This window comes from Metarhizium acridum (assembly GCF_019434415.1).
Source record: "Metarhizium acridum strain ARSEF 324 chromosome Unknown scaffold_568, whole genome shotgun sequence".
Classification (NCBI taxonomy): domain Eukaryota; kingdom Fungi; phylum Ascomycota; class Sordariomycetes; order Hypocreales; family Clavicipitaceae; genus Metarhizium; species Metarhizium acridum.
In genome coordinates, this window is record NW_027094041.1 from 892,496 (window position 1) to 911,655 (window position 19,160).

The 19,160-nt window shown below is 48.9% G+C and overlaps 5 protein-coding genes across 5 annotated transcripts; all 5 read right to left on the reverse strand.

Annotated features, from left to right (window-relative positions):
* Positions 1-5,103: 5,103 nt before the first annotated feature.
* On the reverse strand, positions 5,104-5,367 carry J3458_019661 (uncharacterized protein; the record flags this gene model as incomplete). Its single annotated transcript, XM_066121623.1, has 1 exon — positions 5,104-5,367. One exon carries the CDS (start codon positions 5,365-5,367, stop codon positions 5,104-5,106), a length of 264 nt encoding a protein of 87 aa, XP_065973239.1.
* A 465-nt stretch (positions 5,368-5,832) lies between these two features.
* On the reverse strand, positions 5,833-9,523 carry J3458_019662 (uncharacterized protein; the record flags this gene model as incomplete). Its single annotated transcript, XM_066121624.1, has 4 exons — positions 5,833-6,308; positions 6,360-7,107; positions 7,169-9,457; positions 9,512-9,523. 4 exons carry the CDS (start codon positions 9,521-9,523, stop codon positions 5,833-5,835), a joined length of 3,525 nt encoding a protein of 1,174 aa, XP_065973240.1.
* Positions 9,524-10,225: 702 nt separating this feature from the next.
* J3458_019663 (uncharacterized protein) lies at positions 10,226-11,452 on the reverse strand (the record flags this gene model as incomplete). Its single annotated transcript, XM_066121625.1, has 2 exons — positions 10,226-10,651; positions 10,754-11,452. The coding sequence occupies 2 exons, from the start codon at positions 11,450-11,452 to the stop codon at positions 10,226-10,228; spliced, it is 1,125 nt and encodes a 374-aa protein (XP_065973241.1).
* Positions 11,453-11,998: 546 nt separating this feature from the next.
* J3458_019664 (uncharacterized protein) lies at positions 11,999-14,509 on the reverse strand (the record flags this gene model as incomplete). The annotated part of the gene is made up of 1 exon (XM_007814230.2): positions 11,999-14,509. The coding sequence occupies one exon, from the start codon at positions 14,507-14,509 to the stop codon at positions 12,035-12,037; it is 2,475 nt and encodes an 824-aa protein (XP_007812421.2). The 3' UTR covers positions 11,999-12,034.
* A 649-nt stretch (positions 14,510-15,158) lies between these two features.
* On the reverse strand, positions 15,159-16,930 carry J3458_019665 (uncharacterized protein; the record flags this gene model as incomplete). The annotated part of the gene is made up of 5 exons (XM_007814231.1): positions 15,159-15,605; positions 15,661-15,792; positions 15,844-15,959; positions 16,030-16,267; positions 16,325-16,930. 5 exons carry the CDS (start codon positions 16,928-16,930, stop codon positions 15,159-15,161), a joined length of 1,539 nt encoding a protein of 512 aa, XP_007812422.1.
* Positions 16,931-19,160: the final 2,230 nt, after the last annotated feature.

Sequence of the window (19,160 nt, forward strand, 5' to 3'; positions counted from 1 at the left end):
GATCATAGACGTGGCCTTGCCTATACCACTGGCCCCGTGAAAGTCCCTGTCGAATGGTAAGGATGATAGCGCACGCGATGGAAGCACACGACGACGACATGATTATCAAGTACCCCGCGAGGACGAGATCTAATGTGCTCATCGCATAAATTCATTTTGCATTTTTGTGATACACATCTGTGGTCCAGGTGCATAGCAGACGAAGCAAAAATGCCACACCAAAGAGGGGAAAAGCATACCACACAATACGAATGCCCAAAAGCTTGGCCACGTACGCCTCGCAAGGCTTGCATCATGTGTGATGAGCTGGCATAGTCTTGGAAACGACTAGACACGGCGCGTATTAGCTCTTAGAACACATATAAATAGCCTCTCACTTATCCGTAGCATTTACATGCCCTTCTTCCTCTTTATCCCCTTCAAGCACCAGATACCGTGTCTTCTGCACCCAATACCTGCTCTTCAAACTCCCTCATTCCATAAGGGAATTTTTTTTTTTTCAACTTGACTATCGTCCACCAGAACTCCCAACATGACCACCATCGCAAGCGTCAAAGTCCAGAATGCTTCGACCACCACGTTTGCGGTCACCGATGGCGCCAATAGTCACACACTTCCCGCGGCAACTCCTGGACAGCCAGGCGTTCTAGATCTTAATATCCAAATAGCAACCTACACTATTAAGAACGGTAGTCTTGTTGCTGGAAGCATTACGATTCACTCCGACGCCACGGTTACCATAGCACCCGGAAATGGTGGTCTTCACAGTCCAATCTCCGTGGTGACGGAGCTCAGTCCTGCGTAGTAAGGTCAGGTATATTCCCTACACTGTCTCTGTCGTTCAACTTGAAGGGACTAAACAGAAATTAGGGTTCGTGAGTTACGGGGCTGTGGGATCTTTGCCGCAGGCATAAAATATGGGCATTGTTGCCGTCAGAGTCGCGAGGGAGTGTGCTTTGCTCTTGGTCAGATACAACAAGGTTGCAGAATCAAAGTCACAAACAACACGTATGCACCGCAGATAGTTCATTAAATACTCAATGAAGAATGGCGAGCTCAATGTCTCATTAGACAATTTGAAACAAGGCAACTGATGTTGTGGCCTGGCCATGTCGCAACGGGGACGGCTTTACATCGGTCCTGTGGCTGGTCAATAGTCATTGTCAAGCCTCAGTACAGTCGTGATGTTCTTCTGGTTGTGACCAATGGTCCTGTTTGCACTTTTATCTACACCTGGCCGTTTTTGTACTCTCTGAGAAGTCCTTTTCCAGATATAGTCGCCGTGTCGAGTCCTCTCACCCGTGGTAAGACTAAGAAGTGCCGAAATAGACGGTTCGAGGTTGGAGTAGCTTTGGAAGTGGTGAAACGAAAGGACTTCCGCTGCGCCGCTTTTACCGCTCATGTCTTCTTGCAGAATCTCAAGCTGATCAATGGCCACGCTGTTCAGGTCAATGGTCAGAGCAACAGGCTAACTACAGTAGTGAGAATGTCGACATGCAATCTTCGAAACGCGTTTCCCAGAAAAATATGGAGTGTATTAACTATGATTAGTAAAATACTTGATAGAAAACGCTAAAGTCTTGTACGCTTGGTCTAGTACAAAGTTATTTCATATTACTAGCCTACTTAAGGTCTTATACCTGCAAGTACCTTACTACCTACGTACTTGTTGCTTTATCGCTATTGATTTCCAAGCTCTACCTTTCCCAAAGCTCTTTTGACGTACAATTGAGTCATAATCAGTTAACTAGAGGGTCGGCTAGTGCAAGTAGTTACTTGTACTGTACCTCACAATAGTAGATAAGGCCTCCTCGGTTGACTAGCCCGTAGCGAGCACGTTATATATCTACTAGTACATCTTGATATAAGCTCTATGCTTTTCTATTTCTAAAATAAGTAAATTTCATTAATTTGATAATAGTATGGGTATAAATTTATTACCGGAACTATACCAACACCTTTATCTTTTCCCAGTAGGAAGCGAATCTTGTAATTACTAAACTGGCAGTTATTGTGAAACTTAAAAAAAGAAGACCTAGAACCATGACTACATCATAAATCACACATCCAGCACATATATTCTCTGTATAATAGGTGCAGAATCGCGTGCTTTTACAACAATTACAGGTATATGGGTCTATATATATTGAGTCAACTTCATAGTCTCACACGTGCTCTTGTATTGTCTACACATCACGGCTGAGACCTTCCATATCGAAACCCATTCTTCCTTTACGTAGTTCTCACTTGACAGCTTGTCCTTTGGCGGCAACGAGGTAGAAATGTCGCGTGGCTCCAGTAAGACGCTCCGAGACACCGCCTTACGACACGCTCAGGTCCTGGCTTTTAGGTCCTCCTCAAAATCCTTAAATATATCAACGCTGTGCTTTGAGGGTATATAGGCGAGTTGCAAGGTAGTACCCATGTGTGGTGTTGTTGTTCATCTCCAGAAACCCAGGCTCCTGGAGGTGTGCTTCCGGTGCCTAACCATGTTAGAAGTACCACATACGACTCTGCTTGTATGACTTCATCCGAAAGAGAATATTTAGCGGCAAAAGATGACCTTGCGATGCCGTTTTTGACCAAGTTTGGCTTGCCACAGCATCTTGGGGGACAAAGATCCCACTGCGGCATGCGGAGCTTCCAGGCCCGTGATCATCCACTTGACGGGCCTGTTTTCCCAAGGTATGAGAGGGGTCTGGTAGCTACTGCCCAGTGCAGATACGTATGCACAAGGGCGTTCCAAGGACATGTTGGGGGGGTGCAGAGTTCGATATAACTGGGGCTTCTAAGTTCTAGCCGCACATGCCTTATTCACTCACCCCTTGGACCACTCGGCTCGTAATGTTTGCCTGCCCTTGGTAATATTGTTTTTGATGCTCTATAGTAGTTAAACAGCATGTGGCATAGTGTTGGACAGAATAGGCTCACGGGTCTTCCGCAGCGTTCCAAGATAACAAGTAGTTGGGAGCCAAGGGCGGCGCCAGGTGGGAAGAAACCCAAAAGCAAAAGACTGAAGAGTTCCCATGCCGCCCGGGGCCGTGAAAGATGCAACAATCAGCCCATGGAAGCAGTTGGAATGGTCCGTCACGTTTTCTGCTCGCATATTACGCGTCATGAACGACAGGTTTCAGGAGTTGCAAAGTCAGATCACTAACAAAGAGGTGGTGATTGGAGGGCTGTGGAGCAAGTTGGGAAAATTGCAGGTCCGGGAGCGGGAGTTGCTCGCATCATCTTACTATGGAGGGGCTTCTTAGGGGTTTGCCATCCTTGCACTCTGGACCAGAGACTTTGTCTTTTCCGCAGATTCTTGATTCAGGCGATCGCAATCCCTCTTGACGAGTAAACCGTGTTCTCTGAGATACTTGGTGTAGCGCTCAGAGTTCTGAACGTGGCGCTCAACTTGCTCTACAAGAGACTTGTTGCTTTCTTCGGCCAAGAATTCATCAATCACTATTTCCCCACGTACTTTGAATCCAAATTGTTCTCCAAAGAGGAAGTAGTAGTATATCTTTAAAAGACTACACGGGTCGCGGAGTATATGAAGCATCGGGGATATTTCTCGTAGTTGTGTTATGTTTCGAAAAAGTCCCCAATCTTGCGAAAGCTGTGCACATCCGCTGGACCTGTTTTGCGTTTCCAAAAGGACTCCGTGGACTTCTGGGAAGACGTTGCAACTAGGAATGCCCGTCCAGATGCGTTGAGTGCTAAAACAATGGCCCATGATCCATGATGGTGGTATAAAAAATTGTTGTGGGATCGTGCTTGCAAATTCCCAGTCGATAATACCCGCAATATGGAAATCATCTGTAACAATGATGTTGCCACATCTCAAGTCCGGATGGGCGAGTATAAATTCTTCGGGCTCCTGCAATTTGATGCGCTGCGGGACTTCATTGAGAAAGCGATTGAGCGCAAATATCTCCCTCTTTGCCTCATTATAACTAATTTCCTCAACTGGCAACTTGCATGTTTCGGACAATCACCACCAGACAACCACAACAACAAATGGGATATTGACGCCCACAGCGTCTTGAGGAAGTGAAGTGGGGTAACTAGAATTCATCCCCAACTGAGCAGAACAATGCTTAAAAACCAAGCGATTGATGACGACAAGCCTGCGACAGGCCCGAGAGCCAGAAGGGGGCACGAAAAGGAGCACTGAGATTTTGGAAAAGCATGAATCCGGCGCCGGATCAAGGGGGGTGAAGCCTGTGTTGGTTGTGCTTACAAATTTACAACCAGGTGACACAAAATTCTTCTACCTCACCAGTGCATGCATACTTCACCGTACTAATAAATGCAGAGAGGGTGCGTAGTATGTCACCAACTGCGTCTTCTGCTATCTACATCAGAAAATCCTGCTAATCAATGATTATCAAAATCCTTAGAGTTATTCATATTAAAAACAGTATTTTCATTTAAATATCTAGCTCTATGAGGTGTATGATTAGTTGAGCGGTGTGACAAGGGCTCAATAGAGGGCTTGAAGCAAAAGGGCTCAATTCAATGATAATCTTGTAGGATGTCAAAGGTCCTTGGTTTCCTCCAAACTAGAAGGCGAGGGGAGACCATCTTATATACATGAAAGGAACGGCCCGTGCCTAGTGTGCCCCATAGTTCTCGTGATCTCCTTGTGTAACAAAGAGCTTCTAATCCTTGCTTGACCTAATCCGTGTGACAAGCGGTGAACCCATTGCCAAAGGTCAAATGCCAACTCGGGCTTTCAAAGATGGCGACCAAGAGGGAGAACCCTGAGCGTAAGACAGCACTGCGGGACATGGAAGCGGTCCAGGTCCGTTCCGCCATGTGTTCTGTGCGTATTTCTCACTCGCCGAAAGACAAAATCTACCACACTAATTCGCAGAATAGATCAAGAAGCACCCAGTCCGTCTTAGCACCAACTTCTAAGGAACCTCCACGGAAGACAAAGTCATGAATAGAACAACGGCCGTCAAACCAAAGGAGACATCACAAGGATACCTGCAAGGGCGCCTGTTCCCCGTTCTGGTCGTCTTCTATTTGTCTGCCGAGTGGAAACCCTCCTAAAACCGTCCATTACGAATCAATTGGATATTTGCAACAAAATAACTCACTATCCTTTCAATCTAGCCAAAAATCGTCTAAACTCTCCAGAAAATCTAAATCTACATCAATAAAGCTTTTCCAAACATCAATCTCTCTCAGCCACGGCTTCGTCTGAATGGCGAACGTGACGGCCGTGCAAGTCTTCAGCAGCTCCTCAGCATCTTCGGCCATTACAAAAATCAAGTCTCCACGACTAACGACACGGTCTCCAAACTTATTTTGCAATCGCTCCAATCGCTTCAAAGTGTTCCAGTGTGCGCTGAACTCGCTCCCCGGCATATCTTTGGGCGCGAAATTCCACTGCCACGATCGGCCGGCGCTGTCAAGGAAGCTGAGTCCATGCCGGTTTTCCGGCCCGACGCTCAGGGGGTAGAAGTGCGGCGCCGACCACTGCCGAAGAAGCGCAAAACGCGCGCTCTGGTGGCCTTTGGCGAATTCTTGGGCGAGCGGTAGCAGGACAGGCCATTGGTGTGGGTGAATATAGCACGCGGGGAAAGTCGGGGGGGGACAGCTGTTATACGGATCTTCATAGTTGATGAAGAGATCTAGCTTATCGGGGCGGTGAGGCTCCGTATTGGCCGTGGCAATGCCAGGAATGATTTGTGCATCACTTTGACAGTGTAAGGGCGCGATCGCCCCTGCTCGATATACTACGAATCTGTTGTTAGCGAATCTTGCGAGGTTGGTGATGGGACTGGCGAGATTTAACTGACAATGTGCAATGATGGGACGGATCGCAAGGCTCTAGTCATAGGGGTATATATCGGTGAGATAGCCCCGTGAGTCCAAGACTTCCTTCCACTTTGCCCAGAACTCTGGTTTGCGATATTTGTAACTCGTTGGACTTCTTCGATCGGGCAAGTTTGCTGCTCGCTGCTTCGGACTAAAAAGATCCGAGTTCCTGAATTCTTTACACTCATTTGACTCCAGGAACTTGGTCACAGGCTCGGTCGCTGCCAACCCGGGGAAGAACATGGCCATAGTTGCAAATGCCTGGACTAGATCGTAGATCCAAAAACTGTGTGACCATGGTGAGGAGCGATGGTGATTGTACTTCGTACGCAATTGAAGCCAATCCATTATCTCGACGACAAACCAGACCCAGTCTGTTGACCCAGAATGGCTACACCCAAGGATCTGCTCAATCTTTTCTTGAACCTGGAAGTACTTCTCCAAACTTCCTGGTTCAAGATCTCCCCCATGACATGCTTCCTTAAAGTCTGCCGTATACATTAGCGTCATCTGCAATAATCATAGCTGATTCCACTTACTAGTGGACCTCTCATGCTGCAACAATTCCATGCTATCTGCTTCAGCAAGTCGTTCCCCAAATCGTTCCTCAAATAATGAGCTCGCTTGCATTGCATCTAGACCCGTCCGCTGGAGACGGATATTTTGTTGACCGTTAAGCGCCTCCTTTCGCACCTGTTCTATAGCCGACTCCCATAATTCAGGTGAGTCCCATAGAAAACCAACTTTATCGTCACTCGCGTTGGATAGGTAACCATCTTCCTCATCATCGCTCTCGTTGGATAGATAACCATCTTCCTCGTCGTCACTCGCCTTGGGGGATGGTTCTCGCCCCTCATATCCTTGCAGCAGTAACATCCCGGCCTTTTGGCTTCTCAGAAGATGCCGGGCCCTGCTGGGCAAAACACCGCTCTCGATTCGAATAACGCCATCTTTCATCTCATTAAAAGGCACGTTTCGCTTGTTTGAGATGAGCTCATCCGGGAATAATATTTGATCTTCGAGGACGTTGGCTTCGTTATAAAACAAGTATGGCGAGGCGGACGCTTCTGATGCGTCACATCTAGTAACCGACTCTCCGTTCCCGTTGACGAGGACTAACTCGTTCCTTTCATCCATGAACTCATCCCAGAGGGTCTCGACATCCTCGCCTGCCTTGACTTGCCGAGTGCGCATTGAGCCTTCTACCCAAGTCAGAGTTCGCAAGAGCGGCTCCATGTGTGCGTAGATGCCGCGCACATTAGTGATGCGCCGTGCATTCTTAAGCTCCTGAAGTGTGTTCCGTTAGCCAACACTACATTCAGACGCCGGCGTGAGACGGAGGACTTACATGTATGATGTTGTTGTATGTTGCCATTGCCGACTGACAAGGTACAAAGTCCCAGATGAAGACGTCGTAATAGTCATCGAATCCAAAGCGCCAGTTCCGCAAGATGTCGAGCATCCGAAAATATCCAGGACCAACCTCTAAGACATTGACATATTCGTTTTTGGAAGCTCTTCCAATGCCCTGCTTTTGGCGGTATGTCCACAAGAGTTGCTTAGGAGGAGCTGTAACGACGCGACCGGTCTTGCCATCCCGCACGAGCAACAGCAGCTCTCCGGCCCGCATTTCGAGATATTGCAAAAATCGTCGAGTGACGGGGTCGTTGCGCTTCATGTGGCCGACAATGATATTTCGCGTCTCGATAATATCATGTTGACGTCGACCGTGGCTTCTACCACTGACCTGATTATATCGGCTGTGTTGTTGAGCCTCAAAATCGATAAAGTAAGGAAAGAAGCCTAGTTCTTGAAGCTGCCGAACCATCTGGCTGCTGCCCCATGGGACCCAGTTCGACGCCGGGAAGAATTGCCACAGAGTGAGCAGATTCAGGTCCGAGAATTCAGCCCAGTTGCGGCATAACTGGAAGGCATTTTCAAGGCTGCAGTCTTTGGCCATGACAGAAAATTGGAGCCAGCCATCTAACGACATGGCGTTTTCGCTGGCGTGGTTCCAGATGCTTTTGCCACAAATTGTGACTTTGGTCTTGCGTGACCTAGACTTTTTCTGTTGCCGTGAAAGAAGGCCGCTCTTCTCACATGCAAGTTTATCTAGCAGCCAGTAAGGAGTATGAAGGTTCGCATAGCGCCGGATCTCAAGGATCAGTTCTAACAATGATTCATCGTCCTCATCATCGTCCTCATCTTCGTCCTCATCCTCATCCTCGTCATCCTCGTCATCGTCCGCTTCGTCTCCTCGGGAAAAGTCGGCACACGCATCTCTTATGACTTGAAGGGTAGGATCTGCAACCTTCAAGCAGATGTCTCGCAGATCAGATTCGGCAACATCGGCATCGTTGAGAAACTCCTCTACGCTGTTGGCTCGGATAGCAGCAGGTAGCATGGATGCCTGTGCGAGGATGAGGCGGCTGAATAGCAGTCGTTTAATTTCCCTGATATCCTTGACGACGGAATCGATCTCATCATCCGTCATCGGTGCCGTCTTTTCGACAGTCTCGTGGGGATTTTCCAACGCGCTAACAATCTGGAAATCCCAAAAGCCATCGTAGTTCTTCTTGACTCCTTCAGCAAGCCGTTTCCTCATTTCTGCTTCCGTCTCAATGTTGATCATGTTTGGCTCCTGCAGATCCGGTTTAGCCGTGGCTTGTCCGCTTTCCTGCATTGCCAAGAGCCTCTTCTGCCCCCTGCTAGCCACGTTCCGAGCGTCTGAAGATCCACGGGATCCATTATCAGAAGCTGCTGTGCCTTTGGCCTTTTGCTTCTTTTTGGACTTGGCGACGGTTGTCTGCGGCTCACCACTGTGGCCAGCCTCTTGAGCGGTAGCGTCTGAACCAGCCCGGTGTACAGCATCTTCACCTGCGCCCAATACTTCCATCCAAAGGAAGTGCTTAATCAAGTCAATGTAACTTTGTCTTTTGTCGTGTCCCGCATCTTCAATAGGATCCCAGTCGCCGTCGTCGTCTGCCTCATCCGCTGACATGGACATTCGCTCTCTATATGCGTCCTCAAGGTACGCGTCTTGGCGCTTCTTTTCCTCCCTTTGTCGAATGATTTCTAACCTGGTTTGCAGATTCTTCATGTGACGTTTGAAAAGGGCAGCTTCTTGCCTCGCCTTCTTCTGCTCCTTCTCGCCATTTGCTTCTTCCGTTTCCTGTACTTTGCGAACCCAGGTAAACCACTTCTCCTTCTCGTACAATACCTGGGCGGTTCGCTTTTCAAGCATTCCCAAAGCTCGAAGAACAGTATGACGTTGACTGCTAAGCTTGTCAAGGTATGCTTGATGACCATAGTCAACCTGAAGTGGGTAGAAGTGTTTATGGTGCAGCTTGCGAGCATCGATGACCTTGCTGAACAAGACATACTTCTCAAACAGATGGGAGTGTACTTGTCGAAGCACCGTCTCGTCTTGGATGCTTTCAAACTTGTCGTTGGCGAGAGGGACGTGGGAGTTTTTAAGATATGCCGGGGCTTCATCGTCTATCGCGTCTAGTTGGGCATTTCGCCGTTTGTAACCCTTGTATAAACCATGAGCCTGCTTGGAATGGAGCCTGCAGAAGAGGCCGTTTGCGTTTGTCGCGGCATCCTGGCATGTCTGGCCATCGGACAAACGCAGGGCCTGCTCGGAAGTCTCACGGTCAGTGCTGCTCTCGTTGAGAGGATATCTTTACACCTCACCTGACATTGTGGCTGGATTGGCATCATCGTGGCACAAGGTTCAAATCAACTGGCAACATATGCTGAACACCGTTGAGCTTGTCTAGCCAGACCACACTCTTGGGTGACTGAAGACATGTCGTGTTTTTTTTTCACTTGTGGCCCCCGTTTCTTGTGACATTGAAGGCTGTGTCGAAATCACAACTCCACATTCTGATTTGCCCTGCAAGCGGTCCAATGAAAATATTATCTGGCAAAATGCAAGTGTAAAATAAATAATGGTTTTCATGTGCATTTCAGGCGAGGCTTCGGACTTTACCCAGTCGGCTACGACACACGCCACCACTATCTTTACAGGATATGATCACAACTCATATCTGAACTCCTTGTTTTGGACATCAGTTAAATCCAAGAACTCGTGATTTTTCTCAACAACGTAAGCACCACCAGCAGCTGCCTTTTTCTGATCACGATTTCCGTTCCTTCTAGCCAGTACCCACCTCATGGCATATAGATCAACTATACACAAGAAGTAAATAATGCATATGGATATCTTGGCCGGCAGGTATCGCGGTGCGTCCTTCTTCTGAAACGTCTGAGGCGAGATAATGTTGCCAACAGTGAAGGCAATGGTTCCAAGACATGCAACCGTAACCTTCTTGGTTGAGCCCGCCACATTTGTGCTCTGTAACCCAAGAATCGTTGTCCAACCAATAGGAAGACCACCAGTCTAGTAGTAGCCGATTAACGCGGGAACTTTACTTGTCGTGGCCATCAAGATTGCGCCAATAATGGCGGGGATATGGCCAGCAATGCACCACAGAATTCGCTGTCTAGTCTTCATTGCAAGCCATGTCAGACCCGACAAGGCGACAATTTCATACGCTCCGAGAGGAGTGACGAGGATAAGAGACTCCTGGCTAGAGTAGCCCATGCCCTCGACCGGCAAGTTGCCGAAACTGGTAGCGGTAGAGTTGGGGACATTGGCCGCAAAAATCCAGAAGCAGTATAGCCAAGTCATCGAGTCGGTCAGAGCTTCCTTTACTTGGCTCCATTTGAACTTGTCAGATCCAATGCCCCTGCCCGTTGCTTCGAATTCGCTGGATGTGGGCTTCCTTGTCCTCCAGTGACAAGAACCTTGCCGTGGCGGGAGAATCTGGGATCAGAAAGTAGAAGGCAATTCCAACAACGGAAGTAAGCAGACCCAGGAACAAAAAGATAATCTGCCACCCTTCGAGCGCAGCGTTCGGGTCGCTACCAGCATGTTTGGAGACACCGTAGGCGAAAAATCCACCAAACATCTGGGCTGCTCCGCAGACGGAGAACCAGAGCCAACCTGAAAAGCCTGTTCCTTCTTCGTATACCATTGTGAGGTGAAGAGCACCCAAGCAGGAACGACAGCGGCTTCAAAGACACCCAGTAAAAATCGACACACCAGTAGAGAAGCGTAATTCTTGCAAGCCGCAATGCAGGCCAGGACAGCCCCCCAAATAAATACATTGATGGAAGCGTATTTAGCGAGAGGGAAGAGCTGAATTAGCCGAATTGTTGGAAATTCAAACGCGAGTTGGCCGAAAAAGAAGATGGACGCCACCCAGTTGAACTGGTTTCCGACAAGGCCTGTGGCTTCTTGAATGCCAGTTACGCTGGCGTATGAAATGGAAGTCTTGTCAATGTACTGCAAGAAGTACACGACGCAAATGAGCGGCATAATATGATAGTCTATGCGACGAACAAGGCGCTTCTGCTGCGCTGGATCGAGAGGAGTTGTTGACAGGTCTCCAGCTTCGTTGATAAGTTCCAGGGCCGCGTCAAGTCCGGAAGATTTATTACGGCTCAGTTTGGGAGAGAGAATCGTATCATCAAAAGAGTTGCTAGCAGCCTCTGCTTTCTCATTCTCGGCTTCAGGATTTCCAGCGCCCAAACGTGGCTGAAGTTGGGATCTCGCTTCAGCCATCGTGGGATGCGTGTGCTGATTACGGCGAGAATCCTGCGGCATACAAAGACATAAATGGGAACCGACTGACGTTCAACCGAGTTCTTTATATCATGATTACCGACGTCGGCCAACTGTTTAGGATCCACTTATGAGCCATGTAAGCGTGAGCACATCATTGGAGGTCAAGACCCGCCAGAAACTATCAGCCGTTCAAATAGAGCACGGCAACTAATTAAGCTTAACCATAATTTTTAGTGTCTCAAAAAAGATGGAGATTTCGATAAACTATACTTTGTTGTTATCCAAAGTGAAAATAACCGTTCTGCGTTTCCTCCTTAAATAGCCTAACTGGTCAATGGCCGCCCAGTCGGTTGGTTGGTTAGTTAGTTGACGTTGACATTGGGGCCGACAGCGCCTTGATGCAGGCGTGGGGCTTGGATGAGCACGTCATCTCCAAGCGCCATATCGACAGTCAAACTTATCAATGGATCTTCAGCAGGAGGCTTGTTGCTAGGCATCCTTTTCTCCGCAGGCCCCAATAGTCCCTAGGACCTAGATAATGTCGCTGCCAAGTCATCTACTCCCAGAATCGACACGATGTCACGTCTCCTTTTCCTTTATATCTTGCAACACTTTTGTAACATCTTTTACATCCTGGTGTTCAAGGCCCAAGACCTCTATTTGCCGTGGAAGCAATACCGACAAAATAGCCTCTGCTTGCTCAGCATCCCCTTCCCCGTTTGCCGCAAGACCATATTGCATCTCAGCCCACAGCGTCAAGCGGCTGTTCGGGCCAAACATCTTTTTTCGTTCGTCCACCACCATGCGGAATGTGGTTTTGGCTTCACTGTATTTGCCCTGTTGCATGTAAATACCCGCGAGAATGTTGAGGTCCGCAACTGCGTCCTTGGGCAGGTCACTCGTGATCTGTTCACCGTCCCGATCAGATTTGCGTAGCCGGTTCTCTAGAAATCTGTACAGTTCCTGTGCTTCATCATTCCGGCCAAGCTTCGCCAGAATTTCTGCAAGCGTGAGACGGGACCGAAGCGTATGTGGAGAGCTAGAACCAAACTGCTGGGTGGAAGCTTCGAGGGCATTCCGAAGGAACGTCTTTGCATCCTCGAGCTTGCCTTGGCGCGACAAGACCCAGCCCAGGCTGTCGTAGGCGAATGAAAGTGCTGGATTCTCGTCAGAGGACGTACGTATGATGTCCTCTATCAGCCTTTTGAGTAACTCTTCCGCATCTGCGTAGCGTCCATTGCGTTTGAGGTCATCTGCCAGTGCCTGCCGAGCCGCGATGACCAAATCCTGGCAATTCTCCCCATCCATGGATGGAGAAGAAATTTCAATTGCTTCCGTCAACTGGGGCGCGACCCTATCGCCACGCTCTGGCAACCAACTATACAATTCAGCCAGTTCAATCCGGCGGCGTAGACATTCAGTGGGAGTCAATTTCTTATTCGTGCTCGTCTCCGCAAAGAGTCCCTCATAAATGGAGTCCAGCCATCTATCAATATTTTGACGAACCTCATTTCGTCGGGCTTGCTCAAAGTAATTCACTACCTGTGCCTTTAGCATGGAAATATAGAAGAAACGAGCATTGATTGGTGGCCGAGGTGGAATAGGCAGGACAGAGTGCGCGAGTAATTCGGGAAGTAACTTGATAACCCACTCCTTCGCATTTGTAGATTGAAAGAAGAGCTCAACTTGGTCTTTCAGGTGTCGGTCTTCTTTGCTCAAGCTCAAATGGTGGACCCAGTAGAGGCATGCGTATTCTGCCAACGGATAGAGGTTGCGAAAGTCCTTCGAGCTCGGCAGATCAGTAACGTGCCGGAATGACGTGTGCATGAGATACGCCAAGAGACATGCCGTGATCTTGTGATGCTGTTCGCTGACCCATGTAGCTTCATTCTCAGCAGGCGATGACGCTTTACTGTGCAGAAAGTCCCGGAGGGAGTGATGGACAAGTCTCAAATAGCCGGCCTCAAACTTGACGAGAGATCCACATACTTCTACCGCAGTAGCTTCCAAGTCGGCGATGAATATGTTGGTTTCTGTAGATATGGCGTTTGCGACTTCCACAGGTGTCATTGGCCTTACTGAAAATGCCAGCCATCGTAGAATAATATCTCGAAGCACAATATGTGTGTGGTGGAGGTTCTTTGACTGTTGCTCAAATGCATCTCGATAAAGTCCATTCAGAGAAGTAGGAAGGCGCCCCAACCGTGAGTCAATATTTCCCTCGCTGGTTTTGGTTTCACTCGCGAGAACTTTGATAGCAAGTGATGCCCAAATGAAGATACCCTCAGATTTCCGGGCTACAGCTGTGCTGACATTGTCGGCTTCCAAGCCTAGCTGTGGGTATTTGGCAGCCTCTGACAAGCAAAACTGTCTCATGTCGTCAGCAACCTTGGTAGCTGTTACTTGAATAGTGGGCGAGTCCCTGAGTGCGCGTAGAATGCTGGACTGTGGCCGACTGAGCACAAGCAGTCTGACGTTTTCGGCAAGAGTTGTAGTCAGCTCAACCAACCTGGATGGGAGGTCAAACTTCAGGTGTGATAAGGACTCATTTGGCAACTCGTCCAGCCCATCTATTATGAGCGTCAGGCGCGATGACTCCCCGACGATGAATCTGAACTCGTCCCAGGTTTTGTAGCTGGCATCGTATGGCAGACTCGCTGTGTCTTTGTATTTATCATCAACGAGTTTGGAAGCCCGTATCTTCAGAGGGTCGCTAACTTCCGGACGTGATACAAGTTGAGCTGCGAGGTCATGTACTAGCAACTCCGGAGTAGACTGTGCCGTGCAGTGTGTGGTGAGCACTGGTGATTCAGGGCTGACCCCTACGACATCGCCGGCAACGAAGTCGGCCAGAAATGTCTTGCCTATTCCCACTGGCCCTTGGATCCATAATACGGGTGAACTGCTCTCATTCCACGACTTCCATGCCTGATAGACTGGCTCCTGACGAAGCCACTCGCAAGTCTGAGGTAGACGGTGTCGCTTCCTCACCGCCTGCTCAGCTTCAGGATTGCCAGAGACGCTGAAGGCCCTCTTCTTGCTGGAGCTTTCCATGAGGAGAATAAATGGCCGCCCCGCCCAAGATTGAGAAGTTGAAGGCCTTGAGCGGGTGCTTCTGAGCGCCCTGCGTATAAATAACGCCCACATCTAGCACATCTCGGACTAGGTACGACTTCATCTACTCCGTACGTCTCCGTGATGGAAGAGAAGAGTGTAACAAGTCAACTTGGGATTTACACCCTGGTCCCAGTCGGAGTGTGGAGAGGTCGAGACCACGGCCGACCGTCTGCAGGGAATTGCGCTGATATGTACATAAGCTCGTATGTCTCACTACCACAACAATAAAAGTGACGAGCCGACACTATCAAACGCCACAATTTTCAGCCTGCCGTTTTGGTGCATGACCATTCTCCACACTCTTGTTGACAGCCCGCCCAACCACCTTCAATCTATGGAATTTACTCTGTGAACATGCTCGCATGGACACAGAAGAGGAAATTGTAAAAATCCACAATCTCATTGACGTGAAATATCCGAGAGGCAAGTTTGGGTTTTTTTTTTCATTTCCAGTACTGATCCAAGGGAACTTGCTGTTCGAACCGCTGGTCTTACATTCATACTGTACTAAATACACCACCCATCAACTACCCAATGTTTCTCTTCATCCTACAAATCGCGTCAAAAATAATTCAGATGATGAAGCTCATTTGCAGCCAACAACTGGAAGAGGATTCGCTGTCGCCTCCTGTTCTTTGCCATTACCCTTATGGTGCCGACGAAATCTTCCGAAAGCGAATAGCTGTGAGACCGACGACTTTCGCTCCGTCTTTGGCATATTAGAGTCTCTCTGTGTTTTGGCCCGAGGCAATCTTTCTTCGGATCTCTTTCCAACAAGTTCTATACCTGGCTGAGGAATGTGTGGTGTGTCATTCCTCAGGTCGGTCAGCAAGTGCATTGCCTCTTCCCATGGAAGAACCCGCGCCAGAGGACCCTTGGCTTCGGCCTGCTTATAATACGCCTGCTTTCTCAAGGTTCTCCCAAAGACGCCAACTTGATACTCGGCATCTTCCTCGTCAACAAGGCTGTTTACGGTGCGGCACCAGTCGAGGAAGTACCCTCCTTTATAATGAACATATCGCTGGGCAGCATTCTTTCTGTCTGTTAGCGGTGCTCGCCATGAGAAGAATGCTCGAAAAAGCTCTTACAGTTCCAATATTGATCTCCTCTACACCATAATCTAATATTGTTCTTTGGATCTGGCCGATTTCCTTGACAAACTGTGGGTCTTGGTCTTTTGGTAGAACCGAAATGAAGCCCTTGATCTCGCTGGCAGGTATCTTTGCGAACAGTTAGTGGCGTCTGGCGTCAGCAAGACATTTCAAACGTACCGCAACCCCGGGCCTGTGCCTATATGCAATGGGTAGCCCTTCCAGGTAGTTGTCTATCACCCGGCGGACAAAATTCTCGTAATACCCGGAAACTAACTTGGCTCCAGGCTCGTCGCCTACATTGGCAAGTTAGCGGTAGTCCTGGCATTTGCATAAACTTGCCCCTGACAATTTTCCGACACTTACTCTCATCAACTTCCCACCTAGTGCTGGGGATTCTATGAGTGAGCCAATCCTTGATGGCAACGGCCGTGTTATTCAGAGCATCAGAGTAGGCAGACGCGTCTTCCCCTTTTTTGGAATCCCCAAAATCAGAGACCCCCTTCACCACACCTAGGCAAATGGGACCCTTTGGCTCGAAATGTTTGCAGAGCTGGATAAAAGCGCTCGCTTCCATGTCAAGAGCAATGGCGTTTCGGCCGACCTGGTCTATGAATCAGGCTTCATCCAACGTTTAAAGGTGGCAAGCACATCTACTCACCGACGATCGAATCTTCTCAAATACCTGCGCAGCGTCGCCTCGGACCGAAGAACCGGATATGTACTCCCCATAGCGAATACCATGACGCTTGTGCGACTTGGTAAACCCTTGCATGTCCCCGGCCTCGACAGCGACCGGTTTGTAGTCCGGCAGGAATACTGCATTGCCACCGGGTTCCTGCGCCTCCCACTTGCCCTCTTCATAGTTGATAGCGGCTTCGCCAAATACTACATCGCGCAGCTCTAGCTCCAATTTCCCCGTGGGGTCGTCGAATCCGGCGCAGACGCCCGCGTGTAATACGAATCGAGGAGAAAGCGTGTTGAAGAGTATGGCCGCGCTGACGGCAAAGGACTGGATTCCCTGACGCAGAGAACTGGTGATGTAGTACTGTAGAATATCCCCGGACGGCAGTTTGAATTCACCCAAGTGGAATGTGTGGCCGTCTCTCACCATGGATACGTCATGGCCGCTGAGCCGGTGCTTTTCGTCGTCGATGCCGAGCGCCCGCGCAATCTGCTGTGCTTCTGCGGGCCGGCCGCAGATGATGCACACCGGGCGACTACGGAGTCGGCGCAAATTCGAACGGCTCTCCTTGTCTGTCGGCATGGTGTGCAAGGGTTCTCGGAGTGGACGGCAGTAATGTCTACTATCCGCACATGTGTGATTCGCTCTTTGAACTATCCGGGTGCTCGAGATGATTCACATCGGAGCGGAGCGTGCACTTAATAGCTTGGCTGCACTTGATTTTCATGGCGACGCGTTCATCCTGACTGCGATCAGCAGGTTAGCGCCCGCGACAATGGGTGGTTTCCAGTGAATTTCTGACCTGAGCAAGCCTAAACGGAGCTGAAATCAATATTCTTACATGGCCTGAGCACAATATCCAATGCTAGGCGTCGGAATCCCACGTTGGGTGCGCCACTGACTCCGTGAAGGCCTCGAACCCGTCCTGACACGCGCAGCTGAAGAGGCTATTATTATTAATACATTGTGATGGCTCAGCCCTGTGTGTCTACGTCTCCAGCCACACAACTCCAGGCTATTGCATGAAGTATGAGAGGATAAAACGAGACATGGCTTTAGCTTGGGGGCTGATGCGAGCCTGTGGGCCAATCTACTGGTGACACTGTCCCTTAGACCGCCAGCGGCTGACACAGACGAAGCCGCCAGGTGACATTTCTCTCAAGATTGCGCGGCCGAGTAGCCTCGAAGAGTTACACAGCCATTCGAGCTATACGAGCTGGGCAGAATGTCAATTAGTTCACCTGGACGCTCTACGGGCGCATTGTGCGCATGAGAAAGTGGCCACGTTCATCCCTCTCATGGAGCTGTGATTGAGGCATGGAGTCATACGTCCTGTAGTACTGTTTGGAACATGATACTTTATACTCGGTCTAAATGGAAGAATGTGTGGCTGACGATTTATCCACAGGGTACGGAGTACAAAGGCTACAATAGGAAAATTGCGGCCCGATGTGGATCATGGCCCGGGACGGCCCGCCGGGTGAAAAATATGGAGATGGTGTATAGTTATAGTTTTCCCTTCTTCATCGGAAAGCCCCGTACCCCGTAATGTACGGCTTGTTTCACAGACTTCAATGTTATGGCTGAGAGCGAAGCTGGCCCGACGCGTCGACCACTCCCAGAAATATATTCACCTCTTGTGCAGACGTAGCATGTCAACTAAGATGTTGAAAGGCAACGGGATCATGGCGCTGTTTATAACAGTTATTAACCATGAAATTCATCAAGGCCTTTTTCGATTACCCGTACCGTCAGTTTCGCCAAAGTGGAATTGTGAATATACCCGGCCAGAAAATGAGCGGACACGGGGCGTCACAATCATTGTGCTCCAACAATCACTTCTTCGGGTCACCTGCCTATTGGGATCTCGGTTACGGGTACGTCCTGGGAGATTTTAGGGCCTTTTGTTCATAGTTATTTGCTCGCGGTAAATATTGGCAGGAATTCCATACGCATTCTAGCACCCTGTCTCTATTAGATTAAAACATGTGTCCTTCAGAGTGGACAGCAGAAGAATCATCTCTTGTCAGGGGCAGGTATATTCATTTCTCCTCCCAATTGTACCCATATTTATAAATGCTTTCACGCAACCAGCCTGAGTATCTAGACAGATGGTCTAGTTTGACTCACAGAAGACAAAAATAACAGCATGATTCAGTTTGATGTGTGAGAGTAGCCAGGGAGGAAGGGGTTTAGATTTCCGTGGGAAAAGTTTCTTGCATCACTACGTAGTGCCGCCAATATTTGGGACATATGGATATTGATAATAAGCTTCATATCCAATCTCCAATCTTTGATGAATGCTCTCATTGGGCCATGTGGGGTGTTGGTTGAAGCTTGGTCGAGCAAATGGGCCATTCTTCTCCACTCCCGTCCCTGTTTGCTTTGGAAAACAGAGCATAAGAAGACAAGAAAATATAAGGGAGTTCACTTGAAAGGGTGTAGTGCTGCGTCAGAGTGCCGATAGCTAGCCCCTGCTAATTTGTGTCGCCCTGACTGTCGCTGGGCCCTGCCTTAATAGCGTTTAGACATGACTCTAGCTCATCAATTTCCTCGCTTTTTTCACGTATCCATTCCGTCAGTTTGTTCAATTCGGCAAGTATTTTTTCCTCTTCAGTCTCATACAGCCCATGGTCCTTGAGTTATTGCGTGTAGCGTTGACATTGATCTGCACGACGATGCGCCTCCAATGCAAGTGCTTCATGTTCCGCGAAAAATTGGGAGATTACTTTTTCAATAGGCTCGACAAAAAGCGTTTGCGCCAGGAAGTCATAAAATATATCGGTAACATCAGTAGGCCGCCGTAAAACAT